The 25,560-nt window shown below is 39.3% G+C and overlaps 1 protein-coding gene across 9 annotated transcripts in view; it reads right to left on the bottom strand.

Moving 5' to 3' along the window:
- Positions 1 to 25,542, bottom strand: part of RAD9B (RAD9 checkpoint clamp component B) — a 31,883-nt gene extending 6,341 nt beyond the window's left edge. For 2 of the 9 annotated variants that reach the window (XR_006209828.1, XR_006209829.1), the window contains exons 1-11: positions 25,385 to 25,507; positions 23,459 to 23,529; positions 22,512 to 22,664; positions 22,191 to 22,305; positions 14,110 to 14,209; positions 12,307 to 12,413; positions 6,158 to 6,264; positions 6,011 to 6,075; positions 5,331 to 5,453; positions 3,957 to 4,197; positions 968 to 1,052 (exon numbers count right to left, since the gene is read on the bottom strand). Coding sequence is in view for 7 of the 9 variants with exons in the window: in XM_042961935.1 (XP_042817869.1) it covers positions 1,078 to 1,104; positions 3,957 to 4,197; positions 5,331 to 5,453; positions 6,011 to 6,075; positions 6,158 to 6,264; positions 12,307 to 12,413; positions 14,110 to 14,209; positions 22,191 to 22,305; positions 22,512 to 22,664; positions 23,459 to 23,529; positions 25,385 to 25,421 (1,146 nt within the window). In the remaining 2 variants the exon portion in view is untranslated. Of the gene's footprint in view, positions 1 to 967; positions 1,105 to 3,956; positions 4,198 to 5,330; positions 5,454 to 6,010; positions 6,076 to 6,157; positions 6,265 to 12,306; positions 12,414 to 14,109; positions 14,210 to 16,472; positions 16,631 to 17,464; positions 17,621 to 22,190; positions 22,306 to 22,511; positions 22,665 to 23,458; positions 23,530 to 25,384 lie in introns of those variants that run through there. The other 7 variants (XM_042961935.1, XM_007079599.3, XM_042961934.1 and 4 more) reach the window with 7 other exon arrangements.
- Between the last annotated feature and the right edge of the window lie 18 nt (positions 25,543 to 25,560).

The following is a 25,560-nucleotide window of genomic DNA, read 5'->3' as shown; positions in this document are numbered from 1 at the left end:
GACACAAAAATGTTCACAAATATTATACCTCTGTTAGCAGATTCATTTTTCCAGGGGTATGGGTTAGCAATTCTGAAACTACGTTCTTGGACTGAGCAATAAGTAAACATGTTGTGGATAGTAACAGCCAAGTTTCTCATTGTCAGACAAAGGAGTTATAAAGAAAAGGGGGAGGCCAGTATGAACCCTGTGGTGTTGGACTGGAACTGGAGGTATCATTATGAATGCATGGGTTTTCGTGTACATATGTATGTATGTACACAAATAGATACAAAAATCGATCAGTATGTGTGTATGTGTCAATAAATGCATATGTTTCCTAGTTCTGTCTGCTGAGAGGCCCTAGAAGCAAGGAAACCCAAGTACAAAGGAGCACATAACCTACTACCCACAAGTTGTTTTTGTCTACCATCCGCAATCAAAGGAACCAGGACTCTGGGAGGAATGGCTGATTCCATTTGGGTTGGAGTCAGAGAAATACAAGTTAAGCCTAGCACACTTTAAATTTCCCAAAAGTAAGTAAGTGCTCAAAAAATGCTGGAGACATGCCAAAGAGATAGTCTCCCAGTGGCCAAATACGGAGAGTTCAAGCAACAAAATAAATGATAGTTATGGATCATTACCCAGAAAGTAATATTAATATCCAAGAGTATTTTGTGATCTAAATAACTGAATAACAGAGGAGGGGAAGGAAAGTTATTAAAGTGCAATTTCATCAGATAATAGAAAAATTACCCACCAAAAAATTACCATTTGTCAAGCATCACAGTAATAACTATTTTAGACGAAAAAAGCATCAATGGATGCTAAAATTAGTAGGCAAAAAGTAGGATGAGAAACAGGATATTCATGTAGTTTCAAAGTATCTTCCACCACGACACCTTCAATTACTAACAGAAAAAAGTACCCTTACAGTGGAGAGATCTGGCAGATAACACCTTAACTATATGATAAAAATTAGGATTACCAAGGCAAGTCTCCATCATGTGCCTCCAGATATGATGTAGAAGAACACAGCGTCATTCTGTTGTATTCTTACTAAAAATACACAGCTGGAATTTAACCATGAAGAAATCATCAGGAAAATTCAAAATCAGGGATATTCTGGTGAAGTGTCAAGGTAAAGAAAGGCAAAACAAGATTTAGAAAATGTTCCAGACTAAAGGAGACTGTTAACATTTAGGGAATCTGGGTAAATGGTATGTCGGAATTATATACTAAATTCTGTGAGTCTGAATTTATTTCAAAATTAAAAAAAATTGATGTGCATGTGTACAAGTATGAGTGTGTACATATGCACAGAAAAAGTCTTAACAGGTAGAGTAATAATAAAAGTGTTCATAGTGATTATCTCTGAAAATCTCTTATTTGTACTTTCTGATTTTTCTCTGATGAAATGATAATTGTACTGTTACACATAAATGTTAGCATTTGGAGAGTCTGCGAGAAGGGTATGTAGGAATTCTTTGTACTAATTTTGCAACTTTTTAGAAGTGAAATTATTTTAAAACGAAAAGTTAAAAATAAACGAAACAAACAGGATGGGCCATATTATCATAAGAATGTCACTAGCACCATAATGGCTACAATTTTAGTCTGGTTCACAGGTGATGGCCCTCTAGCGTGCACGGCAGATAACTGCTAATCAACTAGAGATACAACTTGAGTCATTCTCAGCTTGCCCAACCAAATGACTGACAGGTGGTGTTACTAGAGAGGAAACCTATCTGCCATTCCCGGCGTGGAGTGTGTTCTGCAATGGGGCAAGAGGGAGGGAAGGAGGAGGCCCAGTGAAGAGCATAGTAAATATCTTAGGGACGGTCCCCGAATGCCATTCTGAGGAGTTTAGGTGTAATCTCATGGGAAAAAAGGAATGATCCAAGAGTTTTGAAGACAGGAGAGTGACGTGTAAAAATAACATTTAATGAGCACCGACCATGTGCCAGCTCCATATATTGGTTCAATTAGTTTCCACAGTTCTAATTAATGGGTAGTATTATTATTATCTCCATTTTACTGATTAAAAAAAAAAAAAAAAACTAAGACAAAGAGGAGTAACTTGTCCTAGTCACACAGCTAGTAAGTGGCAAGCAGGGATGTGAACCCAGGAGCTCTAAATCTGGAGCCAGCACTCTGAACCCCTGTACTCCATCCTCAGCTAGAAGGTTTGCGCAAAATCTTCTAAAACACTTTGAGGAGAACCGGAGTGCAGGGGAATGGAGGCATGGAGGCCAACCTGAAGGCTCACAGTAGTTTGGGAGGAAGATGGTATGGGGATACATACTTAACCATATTGCAATTTCAGTTTTGCAGGAATTTGCCACATTACGGTAAATAATTCCCTTTAAAAATAGAATTTCCTTTTTAGAATTTAAGTGACGTGATGGGAAATTTGAAGAAGAGTACCTGTAATGGTGCTCATGGAGCTTACAGTTCTTTATACATGTCACTTTCCCTACTGAGGAAACGGGCAATCTCAGTGAATTTCAGGGAGGTGAAGCAGTCAGAAAATGTTTTTGTGTTGTTATCTGTGAAAAAGTAAGCACATAACGTGTGACCAAAAAAAAGAGGAGGGGGAAAACACTTTCGTATAATCAAAGGACAAATTTCTGTTTTCACTTTATGGCCAAGCTAGGAATACAGAAGACAAAACTGTCAACTGCTAGGAATGGAACAGGTATTCAGTAAACGTTATAGGGGCACCTAGGTGGCTCAATGGGTTGAGCTCCGACTTCAGCTCAGGTCGTGATCTCGCAGTCTGTGAGTTCGAGCCCTGCATTGGGCTCTGTGCTGACAGCTCAGAACTCGGAGCTTGCTTCGGATCTTGTGTTTCCCTCTCTCTCTGCCCCTCCCATGCTCACGCTCCCTCTCCCTCTCTCTCTCTCTCTCTCTTTCTCTCTCTCTCTCAAAAATAAAATAAACATTGAAAATTTTTAAAGAGGGGTGCCTGGGTGGCTCAGTTGGTTAAGCGTCCAACTTCGGCTCAGGTGATGATCTCAAGGTCAGTAGATTTGAGCCCCATGTTGGGCTCTGTGCTGACGGCCTGGAGCCTGCTTCAGACTCTGTGTCTCCCTCTCTCTGTGCCCCTCCCCCGCTCAAGTTCTGTCTCTCAAAAATAAATAAATGTTAACATTTTTTTTTAATTTTTTAAAGAAAAAATAAACACTCATAGCATCAAACTGAATAATAAATGGAATTTACAACCCAATTTTACTATTCTAAAAATCTTTTATACAGCATAAAAGATAGTGACTTTTACAAATATTCTTTCTCCCTTCAATTTTCTAATTCTAAGAAACTCGTATTTCCAGTAAAAGTAGCTTGAATAAAACATTAATGTAAACATGTTAAATTGGGACTGGTATTTCAGATACTTCACTTTTCTCATAAATCCTAGTTATCTTCAGCTCAATAGATATAATAAGGTTTAACACAACAGCACTCCATAAAGCTTATTATCCACCTAGTAAAATGTTGGTGGTACAAGTGTTATTAGCTGGGACTCCACTATGAAAAAATTTATGATGTTTGTTGGGATGAAATTTGTATTTGTACTACAATGAGTAAAGGGTTTCCCAGCCAAATTTGAAAACTAAAATGAGGACACTTATTTTAGAAAAGAAATTATATGACTTTAGCAAAGTATTTGTACTCACAGATAAGTATCTTGTAAGAAATCATAATTTATTCTTTTAAACAAGTGACCCAAATCTCTACTTGAATATACTTTGTTACTCAATGAGCAATTTTTAACTCTTTCGTACTGACAGTCTATATAAGTCAGTCCTTGCACCATCTCAGACTGGTTTCACCTCTGCCCTATCAAAAAGTAAGGATGAACTAATTTCAGGATATTGGGGTGAGCTTGGGCAAGGAGACTGCAAAAGGAGACAGATGATGAGAATTCCTGACTGAGACACGGTCGGGTCAGTCGCGTCTCAACGCTTTCCCTTTACCTTCCTCAGATACGGAGACCCTGGCACCTCCTCCGTGTCGCTGACGCTGCTTTCCGACACTTCACTCCTGTCTCCATTCGCTCTTTTCATTATGGGGCTGCCACAGTTTTCCAGTGCAGAGACATCTGTGAGAGTCTCCTTCGGATAAAGCCTTTTAGGTGCTACTTTTCTCAGGATACATTCTGGGGCCTTGCTGGTTACATTTTTACCAGCCTCTGAATTTGAACTCAGCGGCTCTGACCTGAGGTATTAAGAGATTAAATGAATGAACTGTTTGCCTGGAAATATATATTTTCATATAACTGATGAAGCAATATGGGATGACAGTGATAACACTGGTTTAGAGAATATATTGAAACAACACGGAACTAGTTGTTGAAAGTTAAAATTTACATACATGATTATTTAGAAATTCTCCCTACAGATTCAAATTCTTCAGTAAAGCAACCCAGTGTGCATGAGACAAACCTGTGATGTAGTAACAGGACCAAAAGTTAGAAAAAAAGTCAAATACTAAACATCTGTATGATAATATTTTATACAGTCAATAAAAATCATGTTTCCAGGGCCACCTGGCCAACTCAGTCTGTAGAGCATGTGACTCTTGATCTCACGGTTGTGAGTTCGGGCCCCATGTTGTATGCAGAAATTACTTAGAAATAAAATCTTAAAGAAAAACCATGTTTCCGAATCATAATCAGTGATACTGGAACATATTCACAATATATTCTGTGGGGGAAAAACAAGATAGAAAACTACATATGCTATATGATCCTGATCTTATTTTAAAATGCAAGTATATGCAAAATAAGAGAAAAAAAAGGTGAGGCAAATGTTAGCAGTAGCTATCTCTAGGTAGTGCAATTTTGATTATCTTCTTTCTACTCTTCTGTATTTTCCAAATTTCCCATAGTACCTTTAAGCTACTTTTACAGTGAAGAACCCTACACCAAAAAAAAAAAAAAAAAAAAAAAAAAAAAGTTACTAAGAGACAAAAAAAAGGGAAGGAAAAACAATGGCTGTCTCCTTGTCTGAGAAAGAGAGTTCTAGGCAGTGATAAAAACTGTCCGGTGAAGCTTAACACCATATCCCTCCTAAAAAATGACTACCAAAAATGGAAATGAGTTTTGGGTAGTAACAAAGATAAACCAAAACTATTAAATTCTGATCAGAACAGAAAAAGCAAATTTCTAACACATGACTGAGGATATCTCAATGCTAGTTAGGTCCTACCATAGCTCTTCCTGATTCGGTCAATCTGATCTAATGTTTTGTTCCTCGACTGTTTCCTAAATGAATGCCGATGAATTATTTCAGAATAAGATTGCAATGGCTTTTTCGCAAACAATAAAGATGTTGAAACATTGGCCTTACCTTTTTTGTTTTGGGGAAAGACACAGTGACTGCGGAGAAGATGCTCTACTTGGCTCATCAGCTAATGTAGCCAAAATAAAGTTAGCTTCCAATAACATATCATCAATACTTAAAGCCATAGGTCTAAAAAAAGGCAAAGTCAGAGCAAACATCATACACATTTTCTGATGGACACTGGGAAAACATTAAAAAATGACACTTAATTCAAGAGTAAAAGGGGATCATAGAAGTAGAAGTCCTTTTTGTCTTTTCACAAAGTTAACGCACTCCTAAAAGCCGAAAGGGACCTTAGACATCATCAGATCTGATTTCATAAAACACATCTATCCTAACCTAATCTCATTTGAAATTGTAGTTCTGAAATACCATATAAAATATCATAGCTTCATAGTGATTAGACTTATTTAAGCCATGTATAATTTTCTAATTAGGCAATTTATTCGGCACCATGTCAAATTTATAAGTGTTTTCACTCTGCAGAATATATCTTTCTCAATTACCAATTAAAAAATGCCCTGTTATGGCATCCTTCAAAATTCTAGTTTGATAAGTGTTGCTGATAAAGTAAGCAATTCCTGAGGTGTGAATTAACTGCAAAGCGATCCAAAGGGGTTTATTATTGATACATAACAACAATTAAAAAAAAAAAAAAAAACTCAGAAAACTTCCCAAGGACTTACTTCCCAGGAAAATCAAAATGAATGGCTATAGGAGCATGTGTAGCTTCTGAAAACGTCAGTATTCCCTGAAAAAAAAATAAGAGGAAAAATAGTTGAAATCTTTATTTAAAAATTACCAGTGAAATTTTGACACAAATTTTTGTTTACCTTCAATTCTTTGAAGCAAAATGTTATTTCACTATCAACTCCAATTTGAAAGAAGTCAAACTCATCTGGGCCAACAAACATCTCACTGTACACAGAACTGGTCAAATCTGTTCGACATTATAGGAAAATAAAGAATAAAATTAGTTCCAGAGGTACTTGTGAAATTTTTTTAAAATTTTTTTTTTTTTTTTTTTGAGAGAGAGAGAGCATGTGTGAGCATGGAGACACAGAGAGATGGAGAGAGAGAATCCCAAGCTGGTTCCACACTGTCAGCACAGAACCCAATGTGGGGCTCGATCTCACAAACTGTGAGATCATGACCTGAGCTGAAATCAAGAGTCGGATGCTTAACCCACTGAGCCACCCAGGCACCCCATTTGTTAAATTTTAATATGAAAATTCAGCTGTAAGTGGTAGATTAAAAATAGCCACAAGTCCTTTGACATTCCTTCATTGAGAGATGGAGTCTATGTCTATGTCCCCCTCTCCTGAATTTGGGTAGGAGGGCTCTCTGACTACTGAGACCAATAGGATATGGCGCTATAGGTGAAATGACCTGGTGCTGGTTTCTGAAGAGACTGGCAACTTCTACTTCCTCTATTCTCTATCCACTTCCTCTATCCTGTAACACTCACTCTTGGAACTCAGCCACCATGCTGAGTTCATGCTATATGAAGTCCAAGTTAATGGAGAGGCCATATCTATGCAGTCACTCTGGTTAACGGCCCGACTGTGTTCCCAAGATCAACTACCAGACATCTTGGATGTCTTCAGATGATTCCAGACCCAGCCGCTATCTAACTGCAATTGCATGAAAGACCCCCAAGTGAGAACTGTCTAGCTGAGCCTCATAAACCCACAGAAACATAAGTGACAAGAATAAATTATTTTGTTTTTCACTGCAAAAATGTTTGATATAAATGCTCAGAAATATATACACACACACGAGTACCTTTTCTTCCATTTTCTTTTTACACCTTACTTGAAGTGTAATTAACATACACTGTTATATTAGTTTCACATATATAATAATTCAACAATTCTATACATTCCTCAGTATTCATCAATATAAGTGTATTCTTAATCCCCTTTATCTATATCAACAATCCCCCTACTTACCTTCCCTCTGCCAACCACTGGTTTGTTCTCTATACTGACGAGAATGGGCAAGGGGCGCCTGGGTGGCTCAGTTGGTTAATTGTCCAACTTCGGTTCAGGTCGTGATCTCACAGTTTGTGGGTTCAAGCCCCGCATCAGGCTCCGTGCTGACAGCTCAGAGCTCAGAGCCTGGAGCCTGCTTGGGATTCTGTGTCTCATTCTCTCTCTGCCCCTCCCCCACTTGTGCTCTGTCTCTGTCTCTCAAAAATAAACGTAAAAAAAAAATTTTTTTTTTAAAAAGAGAGAGAATGCTGGGGCACCTGGGTGGCTCAGTCAGTTAAGTCTTTGGCTCAGGTCATGATATCACAGCTCATGAGTTCAAGCCCCGCATCGGGCTCTGCCTGGAGCCTGCTTCAGATTCTGTGTCTCCCTCTCTCTCTGCCCCACCCCTGCTCGTGCTCTGTCTCTCTCTCTCTCCTTCAAAAATAAATGAACATTAAATAATATAAAAGAGAATGCTTTTTGTTTGTTTCTCTTCTTTGTTCGTTCATTTGTTTCTTAAATTCCACATGAGTGAAATCATATAGTATTTGTCTTTCTCTGATTGATTTATTGCATTTAGCATTATATCCTTTAGGTACACCCAGGTTGTTTTAAATGGAAAAATTTCATTCTTTTTTATGGCTGAGTAATAATTACATTATATACATACCACATCTTCTCTATCCATTCGTCTATGGATGGACTTGGGCTGCTTCCAAATCTTGGTTGTTCTAAATAATGCTACAGTGAACACAGGGGTGCATATATCTTTTCAAGTCAATGTTTACATTTTCTTTGGGTAAATACCCAATAGTGGAATTATTGGATCATATTGTATTTGGGGTTTTTTTTTTATGTTTATTTAAGAGAGAGAGAGACAGCAAGCACAAGCAGCGAAGGTGCAGAGAGAGACGTAGAGAGAAGATCCCAAGCACAGAGCCCGAGACAGGGCTCAATCTCACAAACCATGAGACCATGACCTGAGCTGAAATCAAGGGGCAGACGCTTAACCAACTGAGCCACCCACATGCCCCTAGTATTTCAATTTTTAATTTTTTCAGGAAACTCTATACTATTTTACACAGAGGCTGCACCAATTTATATTCCCACCATCAGTGCACAAGAGTTCTTTTTTCTCAACATCCTCGCCAACACTTATTATTTCTATGTTTTTTATTTTAGCCATTCTGACAGCTTTAAGATGATTATCTCATTGTGTGTTGTGTTTTTTTTCTTTAAAGGAAGACAGACTACCACATGCAGCACCTCATTTGTATGTGTCTCAAGTCTTGGAAGCTTGACTACCCAAGTTCTCCTGCAAAAGGACCGTGAGAGCTTGTTTGAAGGTTGTAGCAGGGGAGAGCAGCTACTTGTATACCGTTGACCAAAGAACAGTCCTCTATCAGGGAAGGTCATCCTCTTCAACTGAGCACACAGCTTCTGGAGGGACACACATCAAGCGGTAAGGGAGGAAGGGGACACCTGCCTAGCCAGACAGATTAGCCAAATCAACCCTGGCAATGGATGGGGTGACAGATGTTGCAGCCAGGTCACCCTCACATTCTCATTGTGGTTTTGATTTGCATTTCCGGGCTGATGAGTGATGTTGAGCATCTTTTCATATGTTTGTGGCCATCTGTATGCATTCTTTGGAAAAATGGGTATTTATGTCCTCTGCCCCTTTTTTATTGAATTACTTTTAATAGCTTCACAGTATTTCATTACTTTCACTCAACCAATCTTCTGTCGTTAAATCTAAAGTATACAAGGAGATGTCCCAAACTATTAAAACTGCTTATCTCTGGATAGTGGGATTTCAGGTGACTTTTTTTTTTTAGTGTTTGTGTTTTTTATTTTCTTCACTGACCATGAATTATGTAAGAACAAAGGATAAACAGTATATACTTTTTAAAAGGATCAAACACTACCCTAAAAATACATTATTATCAAACAAGAACGCTCATGTCACTCCCAGTGTACTAGTACAGAGTAAGTTCAGTAATAAACAGATGGGGCTCGGGGTTAAGCATCCAACTTTGGCTCAGGTCATGATCTCACAGTTCATGGGTTCGAGCCCCGCATCAGGCTCTGTGCTGACAACTCGGAGCCTGGAGCCTGCTTCAGATTCTGTGTCTCCCACTCTCTCTGTCCCTCCCCCACTTGCACTCTGTCTCTGTCTCTCAAAAATGAATGAATGTTAAAAAAAACCTTAAAAAATAAAATGCATAATTGGGTCTCCAATTGCTACTTGTGCCCATAAGTCCCCAGTCAACCATAACTACTCATTAGAAAGCTTCTCACAAGGGACAGTGTCTCCTGGTGAGACACAATGGCCATCTTTATTCAGAGATGGCACTACGGAATATAAAACAGACCCTTTTACTAGAATAAGCATATATTTTCCAAATCATGCACTTCTGGGTGTCAAAAAACAATGCTAGATAAGACTTCAGAGAAACAATAATAACACAGTGGTATTGAGCCTGTGCCTTGAAGCCTACATTCAGATAATATTCCAGCACTACTAACTGTGTGACACCAGGCAAGTCACTTCGTTTCTCTGTGCTTCATATTTTTCACATGGAAAAATGGGCATAATAGTACCCACATCACAGAGTTGTTACAAACATTACATGAATTCACAACTGGAAACCGTTTAGAAAAGAACATGGCACCAACTAAATACCACAAAAGTCATCTGATCCAATTTTAGCCCTGGTTCTACTGGTTTTTCACTTCAAATAATACAATTCCCTCCCTTCATATTCTTTACTGCTATCTCTCTCTCTCTCTCTCTCTCTCTCTCTCTCTCTCACACACACACACACACACACACACACACACACACACACAATTACCCAAAATTAAAGAGTCTCAAACAGCTTATGTCTGAAAGACCCTAGTCAATTTTCTTGGTAGCAAAACTGCCAATTTAATCATGCCTTAGTTTCTCCATTAAATCCAGGTAACTCTTGGAAGAGCTGACTTAAGACGTAGTCACATTTTCTGCCGTGTGTATTTGCCATCTGGAATATCTTACATCTCTAATTTGGAGCTACTTTTTCTTCTTAGGTGATCAAAGATAATCTCAATTGGATTGCTCCCTCTTAATTTTTTTTTTGTGCCAAACACAAAGGGTGATAAAAGATGAAAAACAGGGGCACCTGGTTGGCTTTTTGGAAAAGCATGCAACTCTTGATCTTGGGGTTGTGAGTTTGAGCCCCACAGTGGATGTAGAAATTACTAAAAACAAAACAAAACAAAAAAAAAACCTTTAAAAAAAGACGAAAAACAGATCTTAAAATCTTAACTGAAGATATACTTTTCTCAGTAACCATTCTCCTAATTGTATATTTTTAAATCTTTTTTAATGTTTATTTTTGAGAGAGAGAGAGTAAACATGCATGCCCATGCTCTTGTGGGGGAGGGGCAGAGAGAGAGGGAGACACAGAATCCAAACCAGGCTCCAGGCTCTGAGCTGGCAGCACAGACCCTGATGCAGGGGTCTAACTAATGAACCATGAGATCATGACCTGAGCTGAAGTCGAATGCTTCACCAACTAAGCCACCCAGGCACCCCACCATTCTCCTAATTTTAAAACACCTGAATTTCCAAAAACAAACTCAGCATGGATGAAAGACCTAAATGTAAGACAGGAAACAATCAAAATCCTAGAGGAGAAAGCAGGCAAAAACCTCTTTGACCTTGGCCACAGCAACTTCTTACTCAACAGGTCTCCAGAAGCAAGGGAAACCAAAGCAAAAATGAAATATTGGGACTTCAACAAAATAAAAAGCTTCTGCACAGCGAAGGAAACAATCAGCACAACCAAAAGTCAACCGACAGAATGGAAGAAGATATTTGCAAATGACATATCAGATAAAGGGTTAGTATGCAAAATCTATAAAGAACTTATCAAACTCAACACCCCAAAAAACAAATAATAAGTGAAGAAATGTGCAAAAGACATGAATAGACACTTCTCCAAAGAAGACATCCAGATGGCCAACTGACACATGAAAAAATGCTCAACATCATTCATCATCAGGGAAATACAAATCAAAACCACAATGAGATACCACCTCACAGCTGTCAGAATGGCTAACATTAACAACTCAGGCAACGACAGATGTTGGCGAGGATGCGGAGAAAAAGGATCTCTTTTGCACTGCTGGTGGGAATGCAAACTGGTGCAGCCACTCTGGAAAACAATATGGAGGTTCCTCAAAAAATTAAAAATAGAACTACCCTACGACCCAGCAATTGCACTACTAGGTATTTATCCAAGGGATACAGTTGTGCTGTTTCAAAGGGGCACATGCACCCCAATGTTTACAGTAGCGCTATCAACAATAGCCAAAGTATGGAAAGAGCCCAAATGTCCATCTATAGATGAATGGGTAAAGAAGATGTGGTATATATATACAATGGGGTATTACTCGGCAATCAAAAAGAATCTTGTCATTTGAAACTGTGTGGATGGAACTAGAAGGTACTATGCTAAGCGAAATTAGAGAAAGACAAATATCATATTATTTCACTCACGTGAAGAATTTAAGATACAAAACAGATGGACATAAGGGAAGGGAAGCAAAAATAATATAAAAACAAGGAGGGGAACAAAACATAAAAGACTCTTAAATATAGAAAACAAACAGAGAGTTGCCAGAGGGGGTGTGAGAGGGAGGATAAGCTAAATGGGTTAAGAGGCATTAAGGAATCTACTCCTGAAATCATTGTTGCACTATATGCTAGCTTGGATATAAATTAAAAAATCAATCAATTAATTAATATAAAAAATAAAACAACCTGAATTTCAAAGCCAAATATTTTAATTATTGGTTATGTTCCATTTCCTGGATCTCTCAAAAATTTTAATGATCTTTCTACATCTTACTGCTTTTTAGACAAGAATAAATGTCATGCCACTAATGTTTACTGTGGTCAGTGATCAAGAAAGTCAGGAAGTGACATTCCATCTAAGTGTCGTGACAGATGTAGTCCTTACCCACTGGTTCGTCACTGGAACTCTTAAGGCAAACACTGAGTGGGGTAACAGCAAGAGTAACTTCTTCTTGACTTGATGTGAAAAGAACAATCGCCTCAGCAAGCACTCTACAAAATGTAAAGAAAAGTACTACGTTATTTGAAAAACAAGCAGGAAAAAAAAGTCTTATTAAATAAGGCTCAAATCTTTAATCTGGAAATAAACAGGTTAGTCAGGCTAGATTTTTAAAAACTTACCAAAAAAAAACCCCTGTATTTTCTTTTTTCTATGTGAGCTGCAATATTTTCAGTGTATTTTAAAACGGCAACTTCATTTGACAGGCCAAGAAAATAGTAAAATATATTCTTAGTAAGACATGTGAAAGCTGCAAGATAAACCAGACACTGGAAGAAAATGTTTTTAATTCTATGTTTTTATATGATCAATATATATTTTTAATGGCCTGCAATCATATGCCTAAGGGAGATATAAGAAAACAGAGCTGTTCAAATAGAACCTGCTGGAGACCCAGGTGAGGGTAGAGGTTTACAAACAGCCTGCTGCCTATATTCTCTTTCCCTTTGTTATTTGTCCTACATTATACCTATACTTTCAAGGTTGTCTTGACATCCCAAATGCCCTTTTATCCTGGGGCTCCCTTTTTAAAAACAGCTTTATTGATACAGAATTCACATACTGTACAATTCACAGATTTAAAGTTTTAATTTGTATTTCCCTAACTACTAATGATGGTGAGCACCTTTTCATGTGCTTTTCAGCCATTTGTATATCTTCTTTGGCAAAATATCTATTCAAATCCTTTGCCAGCTCTTAGTTATGTTATCTTTTTATTATTGCATGACAACTTCTGGGATACTTTTTATTTTTTTTTTATTTTTTTTTTTTTCGTTTTTTTTTTTTTATTTATTTTTGGGACAGAGAGAGACAGAGCATGAACGGGGGAGGGGCAGAGAGAGAGGGAGACACAGAATCGGAAACAGGCTCCAGGCTCCGAGCCATCAGCCCAGAGCCCGACGCGGGGCTCGAACTCACGGACCGCAAGATCGTGACCTGGCTGAAGTCGGACGCTTAACCGACTGCGCCACCCAGGCGCCCCTGGGATACTTTTTAAATTGAGGTGTTGTTAGATAAAAAGTGAGATTCTTAGAATTTATGTGATGTTGATGTTAACCTGATGCTACACATTAGCTCAGCAGTGTTTCTTGATGCCAAAATTTCAGGAACACCTGCCAAATTCATCTAGCAACTTTTCCAGTGTTGGGGGGAGGTGTTTTATAAGATACCAAATAACCTGACGTTAAAAAATGACAACAGGGGCGCCTGGATGGCTCAGCCGGTTGCATCCATCTTCAGCTCAGGTCATGATGTCATGGTTCGTGGGTTGAGCTGTGCTGACAGCTCAGAGCCTGGAGCCTGCTTCAGATTCTGTGTCTCTGTCTCTCTCTGCCCCTCCCCCCCCTTCAAAAGTAAATAAACATTAAAAAAATTTTTTTAAAGACTCAGAAGGCAATATATAAATGCAAAGTATTATTAGGTAATATATTTCTATCTTGGTATCACTTAATATAAAAATCCAGTAATAGGATATTTTCAGAACTTTCTTGCCACTAAATCATCATTGCTACCATTAAGCAGTTATATTATCTACTATTATCTTTTTCATGGTTTCCTCTTCACTTTGTAAGGTGATTTCTACAAGTTAAATATTAGCTTTTTTAAAAAATATAACTGATTACAAAGCTTAATTCTTTACTATGTGCCCGTATTCAGAAAAAGAAAAATAAATACCAGAGAATTCATTACCTTGGTTGAATCACTAGTGTATTAGAACACATATTCTTTTCAAAAATAACTTGCAAGGGCTGACTTTCTTGAAAACATACATTATGAGTTCTTCTAATACCTTAAAAAGAATAAATAAACCTTTTAATAATTTTAAGTGCAAAACAACTATTTAAAAAGTCTAAGTGTCGCAGCCAAACAAAATTAAAGTAACATTTACTATCTATCAGGCAGGTGCATACATAGCTTGAAGGAACACTATTCCTCCATAAATGTGTTTATCGCCCCCTAGTGGACATTATGCAACATGCCGGGTCCTTGGACAGTATCAGCAGAGCTCCCAAGTTCTTTTGAAATACAGGTGAATTCTTAAATTGTGTGTAAAACAGTGATTGCCCATTACAGTTCACGTACTTACAATTCCCTTTCACTACCTTTTATCCACGTCTATTATTTCCAGATTTCTGGGACTCTCGGAAGTCAGACATGAACATCTGGTCTGTGGATTCTTTTCTTCCGAGAGGAGGAAGAGAGGAAGAGTGTACAGCTGTAACGGCTATGACCCCAGGTGCCAGGAACTGTAGTACACATTTTACATACATGACCTCTGATCCTCACAATATTCCTATGGTGTAAGCACTTACTCTCAGAAGAGGAAACTGTAGCTGAGAGAGACTGACTTTCCAAGGCTATGCTATTTTAACATGTATAGTCAAAATTTGAATCTAGTTTGAATACAGAGCCGATGTAATAAAACCCAAGTGGGCTGTAACTTTCTACAGCATAATAATGTTGCAGTGAGAATCAAAAGGGCTCACTAGAAACAATGTTTCTCAACTAACTGGGATATTTTGGTACCAAATTAATAACAGCAACATTTATTAATTTCTTAAGTATTTACTGACCACCTACTATGTACAAAGCTGCATTAGTTTTTTATGGATAAAAAACCAAAATAACAAACATTTGTTGTTTCTCACAATTCAACGGAGTCCTTCTGGTTTAGGCTGGCTTAGCTGTGGCTGGACGTTTTGGATGGCTTCACTTTCAGGTCTAAGGCCTCAGTAGACAACAGGCATGACGGGGGCCTCTCACCACATGGTCCCTCATCCTCCATAAGTCTATACTGTGCTGCATTTATTCTCATGCTGAGGAAAAGTTCCTACTTTAACAGGGGAAACTGCCAGGCCTCTTAAGGCCTAGGCTTGGAACTCACAGAATATCACTTCTATTGCATCTAATTGATAAAGCCCAAGGCAAGCCATGATTCCAGCTGGGGAATCAGACTCCAGCTTTTGAAGAGGGGGGTGTTGCAAATAATTTGTGAGATCTTTTTTTTTGGTAATGTACTACACAAGAACAATTTTAGGAGCTGGGGATTAGCAAAGAACAAATCAGACAAAAATCTCTATCCTCATAGTGTTTACATTCTAGGGAGAGGAGACAGACAATAAGAAAATAAATAAGTAAATAATTAATATGTCACAGGGTGATAAAGACCACAGAAAAGCAAAGCAGGAAAGACTAGGGAGTGCCAGTGGTGGTAGGTAGCAATTGCAAATAGAGAGGTCACGAAAGACCTCATGGAGGTCTCATGGAAATGACACCATCTGAGTGAAGACTTGGAGGAAGTGAAACAGCGAGTTACATGCTACCTGGGAGAAGGAGCTTCCTGGGCAGAGGGCTTCCAACCCATGTAGGACCTCACTGGCCATTGAAAGATCATTGGCTAATACCCTATGTAAAATGGGGAAGGTGGTTTTGGTTTTTTTTTGTTTTTTTGGTTTTTTTTGAGAGAGAGAGTTTTGAGCGCTAGAGTAACATAAGCTGACCTATTTCATCTTTGCTTTCGTCCGTAAATTTTAGATGTACTACAAAGAGCATGGCATTGTGAAGCATCACTGTGATTTCTATTTGGGGAAGACACAAATCTAAAAAGTTGGCATAGCTTACCTATTTTTAAAAATATTTTCGAGTTACTTTTGGAGGGACACGTAATAGATAGATGCTGATGGTAGAAAGTTCAAAAGATACCAGAGAGACAGTGAAAAGTCAGTCATCCTCCACTCCTGACTCCTGCCAGCCCTGTATCCTCCACAGAGGCAACTACCGTTACCGGTTTCGCAGGTACTGTTCACAAACAGCCCCGGCACACACAGCACAAGCATACCTCTAAATATTTCCCTCGAGCGAATACTGGCATTGCCAAAGATGTCCAGGCTGAGAAATGTCTAATCTGTCATTCCTGATGCTCCTTTTCTTGCCATCGGCTTCCTTCACCTTTTACCTTATGAACAGGTGCTAAACACTTTCAACCTGTGCCTTTGATCACACTGCTCCCTCATCACAGAATGCCTTCCCATTTCTGCCTGCTGGAAACTTACCCAGATGTGATGCCACTAGCCAGAAAGCCTTTCCTCTTCGGCTTTCTCTCCTTCGAGTCTCTGGCTCAAAGAACATCCACTGTCCCTTGTTCGAGTAATTTGGCTTGATGTACCTCTTCGCTGTGGTTTTTCTAGTTTCTAGTTTAATAACAATAACAATCTCCCTTGGTAGCATGCAAATGGCACAAACATTTAGAAGTCCTGTTTCCCCCTGGGTCATTTATTGGCTTTATCTTATGCTGCACAAAGCACTGGACTGTAATGAGACAAGGGATTTTTCATCAGAATTGACTTCTGGGCCACCTGGGTGGCTCAGTGGGTTAAGCGTCAGACTCTGGATTTCGGTTCAGGTGGTGACCACATGGTTCGTGAATCTGAGCCCTGCATTGGGCTGACGGTGCAAAGCCTGCTTGGGATTCTCTCTCTCTCCCTCTCTCTGCCCCTCCCCAACTTGTGCTCTCTCTCACAATAAGTAAAACTTAAAAAAAAAAAAAAGAGGAACTGACTGCCTTCTTTGATAAAATAGTACTATTAACAACAACAACAGCTGAATTAATGCAAATGCTTAGTAATGTATTTGGCCTAAATTCTGGCATAAGCTCGCTATCTTCTCACAGAACAGTAACAACAATTTAGGGCCCAGGAGCCAGTCGATGGACCACGCTGAGTAGTGGGTGTCTCATACCATCTGCTCCTGCCATGGGATTCCTGGCGCTATGAAAGAATTCTACCTGCCACTTCATAAGCTCTATTTCAAACTTCCCTCAATGGGTCCAGAGAACTCTTTCAAACCTGAAGGGGTACAGCTAAGGATGAACCATTAGTTTGGAGATGTTACATTTGTAGAGTTTAGAATTTTAGGGGCTAGTGATACTTCAAAAATCTTGTAAGTTATTCAAATATTCCTCAATCCCTGTAAGTTCACCATTGAGTTTAAAATCATTAGCACATCTGTAGAATGCCCCAAACTTGAAAACTTGAAGGAGTCCAACCTTCTTGACATCACTTCATTAATATATGCGTATGATTCAAAGTCTTATTTTCATTCAGTATCCCAGTGCACTCCTCTTATGGAAGCTCCCCTCTGTTGGAGTCCTGTCCCCTTGAGCCAGGACAGAACATATTAGCAGGTGGTTCATATCCGAGTGTGTTCTTCAGGAACTCATGGACTCATTTTTAGAAACTCTAGGGCCAGTGCAAAAGAAAAGTATGGAGAATTGGTAGAATTATTAATGACATAAATATTTCAGCTAAATCTTGCTTCTCAGTGGTATAAATCCTTTTTTATCTATTTGCAGATGCTAAATAATTCAAGAAATCACTGTTACAGAAACTTTTCATGGTTAGATTTAGAGAAGTCAGTCCTTTTTAGTAGCTCGGTTTTTTTTTCAAGTGTTTTCTATCAGTGAAGAGAGCCAGATTTACATCACTATCCTTAATTTCTTACCAAATCCCAAATGTGTATTTCTAGCAGCTTATTGGCTATCCCTGCCCAGGTGATTTTTCTCAACTAAATTTGAACGTTTCTCCACCAGATTATAAATATAAAGTTGCAAGCTTTATTTTCTGGGTACACACAGTTTGGGGAAGTATAAGTACTTACCTAATTAAGTAGCAGCATCTATCTCCTATGTTCCCCTTCTTTCCTGAGCTGTCCCTTCCCCATTTTGCAGCTGCCATGAGGTTTGGGTGGGATTGACTCTACTTCCAGCATCACTGATGGGCCCTCATTGGTAGAAATTAATTGGTATAATTTTATCCCCCCCTACAATTAAATTTGGACCAGGTATGATGCTTAAAGAGTGAATTTCCTGGCCACGAAGATTAGTTTAGGTTGGTCCAATCAGAGCAAAGGCAAGAACTTTTGTTTAATGGATACATGAGGTAAGGCTCTCGCTCCCACTGGATGTGAAAGAGGAAGCATCTAGCCTCAGCTGCTGCTGCAAGCCACCTTATTATTGAAAGTTTATCAGAGAAACTAGCCTTAGGATAAGTCACGTGGAGGAAAGGAGAGCTGAGTGAATTTTAAAAAGAAAAAGGAGAGGGAGGGGCACCTGGGTGGCTCAGTCAGTTGAGCATCTGACTTCAGCTCAGGTTGTGACCTCACACTCCATGAGTTCGAGCCTTGTGTCGGGCTCTGTGCTGACAGCTCAGAGCCTGGAACCTGCTTCGGATTCTGTGTCTCCCCCTCTCTCTGCCCCTCCCCTACTCATGCTCTGTCTCCCTCTGTCTCAAAAATAAATAAAAACATTTTTAAAAATTAAAAAAAAAAAAGAAAAAGGAGAGGGGCACCTGGGTGGCTCAGTCAGTTGAGTGTCTGACTTCAGCTCAGGCCATAATCTCGTGGGTCGTGAGTTCAAACCCCACATAGGGCTTGCCGCTGTCAGCGGAGAGACTGCTTCGGATCCTCTGTCTCCCTCTCTCTCTCTGACCACCCCCACTCATGCTCTGTCTCTCAAAAAATAAAATAAAAAGGAGAAGGAAAAGAAGCAGCAGCTGCTGCAGGCTGAACCAAACCCACACCTGTGACCCAATTTTGAACTTTTCATTTCCATGAGCCAGTATTTCTCCTTATTGTTAAAGTTAGTTTGAGTTAGATTTTCTGTGGTTTTTTTTTCCTGTTACTTGCAACTTAAAGCATCCCAACTCATATAGCTTTCCTACAAAAGCTACTGAAAATCAACCAATTGGAGTGCCTGGGTGGCTCAGTCAGTTAAGTGTCAACCCTTGATTTCAGCCCAGGTCATGATCTCACGGTTCGTGAGTTTGAGCCCTACGTTGGAATCCACGCTATCAGTGCAGAGCCTGCTTGGGATTCTCTCTCTCTGCCCCTCCCTTGCTCGTGCTTTCTCTCTCTCAAAATAAATGAATAAACTTTAAAAAAAACCAACCGGGGCGCCTGGGTGGCTCAGTCGGTTAAGCGTCCGACTTCGGCTCAGGTCATGATCTCACGGTCCGTGAGTTCAAGCCCCGCGTGGGGCTCTGTGCTGACCGCTCAGAGCCTGGAGCCTGTTTCGGATTCTGTGTCTCCCTCTCTCTCTGACCCTCCCCCCGTTCATGCTCTGTCTCTATCTCAAAAATAAATAAACGTTAAAAAAAATAAAATAAAAAATAAAAAAACCAACCAATCACAAGTATGTATTAGACAGTAATCTAATCAATCTGCTTGAGAGATTCTTAAGAAACTGAAAAGTTGGTTGTTTAAAATCTAGCTGGAAATAAGGGTTGAGGGTAATTGTAATGACAGCAGTCATTGACTCTCTAGTACTTCCTCCGTGTCAGACACCACGCTATGTGCTTCACACAAGTGATCTCGCTTTACATTCACAACAACCTCCAAACGCGAGGGTAAGAGTATCCCCATTTTACAGAAAAGAAAATGAAAGTTCAGAGAGCTGATAAGAGAAACACTCTCCAAAGGCCAGATATACAAAGGAAGCCCTGTTAGATTTCTAAGTTAGCATGACTGTTCATAAATTTTGTTCAAACCAAAAGGCTGATTAATGGCCTGCCACGCACACGTTGTACATCTGCTTTGAGAACAAGTAGCCTAATGAAAATCACATTGTCAATGCTCCTGCTCCTGCATTCCTGGTGATTCCTGCCTATATGCTAATCTATCATCTTTCGAGCTTTTACAAAATGTAGAAACGTATATAACCCTGTAAGAACTGTTCATTCTCTAGAGCACTTTCTCCCCCGTGAAGAGTGTGTTTCCCAGGCAGCTGTCCTAACTTGGGCTCAAATAAACTCTTTCTTACTTTCAGAGATTCCAAAAGCTTTGTTCAATTTGTGTTGACAAAGCTTATGCACTTTCACAAAGCTAATAAGAAGCATAGAAGGGGCGCCTGGGTGGTTCCGTCGATTAAGTGTCTGACATTGACTCAAGTCATGATCTCACGGTTCCTGGGTTCGAGCCCCGTGTCAGGCTCTGTGCTAACAGCACAGATTCTGTGTCTCCTTCTCTCTCTGCCCCTCCCCCACATGTGCTCTCTCTCTCTCTCTCTCTCTCTCTCTCTCTCTCTCTCTCTCGAAAGTAAATAAACATTTAAAAAAAAAGAAGAAGAAGATGGGGTGCCTGGATGGCTCAGTCGGTTAAGCGTCCGACTTCGGCTCAGGTCATGATCTCACGGTCCATGAGTTTGACCCGTGCGTCGCGCTCTGTGCTGACGGCTCAGAGCCTGGAACCTGTTTCGGATTCTATGTCTCCCTCTCTCTCTGACCCTCCCCTGTTCATGCTCTGTCTCTCTGTCTCAAAAATAAATAAACGTTAAAAAAAATTAAAAACAAAGAAGAAGAAGAAGCAGCACAGAAGAATCCATACCCAAGTCTGTGATATCAAGGCCTGCTGTGCTTTTAATCATGCTCTTTACGTGATTCTGCTATTACATGAACTAAAGTTCAAAGAAGGGGGAAATCATGTTAAATCATTGATATTTTGCAGGGGAAAAATTAAAGATTATAGTACAAATATGAGGTGAAATTTAAGTAAGACATATAAGATAACTGTAACACTACAATAACCTTCCAGAAGACCATTCCATTACAAAAAAAGATGTGGACTAATATCACAAGCATGAGCTTTTTTTTTTTAATGTTTATTTATTTTGATAGAGACAGAGACAGAGTGTGAGTGGGGTAGGGGCAGAGAGAGAGGGAGACACAGAATCTGAAACAGGCTTCAGGCTCTGAGCTGTCCACACGGAGCCGGATGTGGGGCTCAAACCCATGAACTGTGAAATCATGACCTGAGCCAAAGTCGAACGCTTAACCGACTGAGCCACGCAAGCGCCCAGCATGAGCTTTTTTAAAGCATACAATTCTACATGCTAATGTCAAATAAAATAGCAGCAATCATAATAAATACAACAAGCTAACAGAGAATGTGCCAATGTTCTTTTAAACCCTTTAGAACTATAACTTCCTCTAACTCATCAAATCCTTCCCTAAAACCCAAGGAAGCTCGTACTAACATGACCCTATTTTACACTGGGGGGGAAATGAGGCAAACAGATGGAAAATAATTTGCTCAAAGTATCAGCAAAGAAAGGGCAGAGCAGGATTCCACCCTAGACCTTATGGCCTCCAGAGTCCATGCTCTTAACCACCGTACTATACATACTTAAGCATGTAAATGTCCCGTGGGTACGTTTGAATATCTACCACGCAAGGCTGGGAGGCAGGAAATCTGTTTTACAGCTTCGTGTAACAGAGAAAACGTATAAAAGTTTTGGCTCCTATTACTGTGACTTACTAATTTTGTGACTGTGGGCCAGTTACCATGCTTCCTTCAGCCCCAGATATAATACTATGTGCCTCTTGGAGGACTTTCAATACAGGTAGGCATGATTCTTTTCTGTTCTTACCAAAGAACGCTGTTACCAAGGCACTCTTACAGAATATCATCAAGCAGCCAGTTAATTTTAGAATCACCAGTTGTTTGAATTCAAAAAGACATTTAAAAAAAATTTTGGTTTGTATACAGGCCAAGCTTGTGCCACTGATAAGTCAAAAGAGGAAAAACTGAATACAAATCATTTCATAATACTTCTACAGAGACAAGATAATACTTTCCAAGTATTTACAATGGCCCTACAACAAAACCACACAAATTCTAAGCAGTAATGCAATGAGAAGTCTTGACATGCACTTTCAATATTCTAAACATGAAAAATATTAACAAAAAACACATGATACTTTAGCTTTAATTATACCTACCATGTCTGCAGAGGAATTCAATAACCACTTTACATTTATCAGACCTGGTGAATATTTTGCACTTCTCTACATTTCTTTCGAGGGAATTCAGGCATCTAAAGATGGGCAGAATTGACTGTAACACAAATACGTTATAGAACATGGTTTGGTGTTTGGTTGTTTGATTAGTTTAAAAGAACTAACAAGAGTATGTATATTTATAAATGAATAGATTTGTTCCCCACGCCCTTTAAGCCATATATTAAATGCAAGGTAGATGTTATATCATATATAATAAATATTCCTGCAATACAAGAGAAAAACAGGGCCACTTATATTTACCTTCATTCCCAATTTGCAATTTAAGTTTGATGAAGTCGAATCATTATCATTCATTTTCACTGAGGTTGACCATTGATAATGTTGAAAAAACACAGGAGAGAAGAGAACACATCCGTATGCTGACCGACAAGAATTCACAGATCTTAAAGCAAGCTGGAAAAATAATAGTTATTAAGGAAAAAAATCAACGTTCTTTAAAGGATTCATTCAAAAAATTCTATTATGTGTAACACTGCAATTAAATATAGGATGTTAACTGGATTCTATGGACTACATTTTACATATGAATTATTATAGATATTAAATAGGTTGCATTATCCACTATGCATTGAATTTGCATACCTACACACACAGGTACACATCTATATTGAACACGTATAGGTATTAACTCTAATATCTTGCATGTTGAAACTGTAAAGTTGTAAACACCTTTTAACTTTAATGCTCAAAGTGGCAGAAAGCAACGTAAAAGGGGGTAAAAAGATTGCAGCAAAACGGCAATCTCTTGTCCTGTCTAAAGGGAGAAACCATCCATCAGCGCCAGCCAACTATTTCCGCTTGGGAATGCTGGCCCCAAACTGTCAGATATTAAGTTTTCAAGAGAAGCAGAAAACTCCGATCTTTATGTGGACTCCCAATTTTTTAAGTTTAGAAAATTATTATTATTTTTTTTTAAACACAGTGCAGTCCCACAAAACACTTCTGCAAGCAATATCTAGCTTCTCAACCACCAGTTTGCAATTTCTGGTTTAAATCTCTTGTGGTTCTCTGCATGCTTTTTAAGTTTAATATGCTCTAAATGTATTCAGATATGGAAAATAAAGATGAACAATGAAAGGGATAATTACAATTTCTGGATTTCATAGTAAACATTCAATCTGGACTGGGATCTATAAACAACTTCTTTTGCCTTAATAGATGGTCTATTGGTCACTTTTCTTACTTACACCTTTTTCAGATGGGTCTAACCACAGCTCGTCACTGACTCGTGATAGAGCTTGGATTGCTTTCCCAAATACTACGGAGCAAAAGAAAGGTATGGTTTACATTTTTTCTCTCAAACAATAACAGCAAATTGTAGGACTACTTCAGCATTCACAGGACTCAAGATAAATTCATAAAGAACAGTCTTTTATAGAATAATGCTACAAATTGCTTTAAACACAGAATAATACTCTTGACAAAATGCTAGACACATAGTAAGAGATCAATAAATTTACAGAATGAGTGTGCAAAATGATAAAATGCAGTAACATTCTTCCTTTCTGTACTGTAGCAAGCCAGTTTCCATACTAATGTATTTTTAGACTTGGTTTACCACCCCCCACCCCTGCCCAAAAAAAGAACTGTGAAAATAGAGCATGGAGAGGTTGAAGGGATTCAATAACTTCACAGGTGGCAAGGTCAAAACAAGTCACATGAAAGAAATTAGAGGCATTTAAGATGCATCTCTGAAATTTGAAGGTAGCACGCAAAATGCCAGATCTCAGATCTCACCAAACACACTCAGATGCCCTGTATCAGAGGCCAGGATGAATGACATATTGGTCTAATCTGGTATGACACAGTTCATATTCTTATGAATTATGAATAAGTACAAAATGTGACAAATGGATATGGAATACTATGCTGCAATAAAAATGGATGGCCACAGCAATCCATGGAACAGTAGAAAAAAGAAAAATTAATTCCAGAACATAAAATCAGGTTACAATATTAAGAATCAAGGGTGTGTGAATTGGGTGTGCCAGTGTCAAACTGAGATGGGATGACCAATGGTGGGGGGGGAGGGGAAAGAGGCATTTCTCCCTTTTACCACTTCACGTTCAACACTTTTTCCTAGAGCTGCCTGTTGCAGACCCTTCATTCCTCCAATGACTAGGTTTTGAGCACCCACTATGTTTGGGGTACAACCCAAGGCAATGGGAGTAGAGCAGTGAACAGGACAGGAACGGTTCTGCCCTCACCGTACATACAGTCCAGGAGAAAAAGCAAAAACAATCATACAAATAATTGCTTATCGAGAAGTGAGCTATATACTGCAAGAGAACCTCCTAGAACTCTGAGAACATGGAACAGCTGAGGGCCTGTGCTTCCCTTTCCTGTTCATTACTACTATTCCATATTTGTCCTCAACACAGAGCAAGCCAGCCACAACACAAGATGCCTTTCTAGGATCACTTCACACCTTACAAAATGTAGGAAACCACTGTTTTCCTAAATAGAAACTTTAGGAAGTTTCTGAAAATCCTTGTTTAAGTACTATTTGTAGCATGCAATAGTTCCTATACATTCCCATCTATTATTGAGCTCTTTACATGCATCTCCGTTTCATTCCTACAAGGCCTATAAGGAAAACGTTACTATTCTCATTTTACAGATGAAGAAACTGAGCAGCGCCCCCCGCCCCCTCCCCCTCCCCCAAGTGATTCAGTGGCTTGTTCCAGGTCACACGTCAAAAAATAGCATTTGGAATAAAAAACAGGTTGATGCTTTTCTCGTGGCACTAAAACACTTCAAGGGTCTAAACATTATTTTTTTCTCCCAACTCCACCCAACACTGTCCTTATCAGCGCTCCCAGTCTCTGTTCCAATGTGCAACTTCATTTCATGGACACCCAAGAAAATAAATACTACGCATAAATAAAAGCAGATGGGCTCTCTTTCTTCCCTCAGAAGCTACTAGAAGCTTGGGTGGGCGGCGGCTGTTTGTGGCCAGGCCTTGTGTCAGCCAGTCATTGAGCATAAGAGCAAAGGAGAAGACCCTGAGGCTGAACCTGCGGCTTTCTCTTTTCTTATTCTTTTACTTTTTTTTTTTTTTTTTTTTTTGGTTTTCCTTTTTCTACAAAGGTAGGCAAAAAAGGTCGCTCCACCTTTCACCTGACTGCCGCTCATCCCGCACTTCAGCATGGCCGCAGCCCTAACAAGCAGGGCCCCGAGGCGCGCCTCAGCTCGACGGCCCCAGGTGCCCGGATGTCGGCCGCACCCTCCGAAGCTTCGAGATCTTACTCCTCCCGCCACCCTCCCTTTCCCAAAGGGCAGCTAAGTT

Source organism: Panthera tigris, chromosome D3 (genome assembly GCF_018350195.1).
Source record: "Panthera tigris isolate Pti1 chromosome D3, P.tigris_Pti1_mat1.1, whole genome shotgun sequence".
In the NCBI taxonomy this organism is placed as follows: Eukaryota; Metazoa; Chordata; class Mammalia; order Carnivora; family Felidae; genus Panthera; species Panthera tigris.
This window is presented reverse-complemented; position numbering and strand designations above follow the sequence as displayed.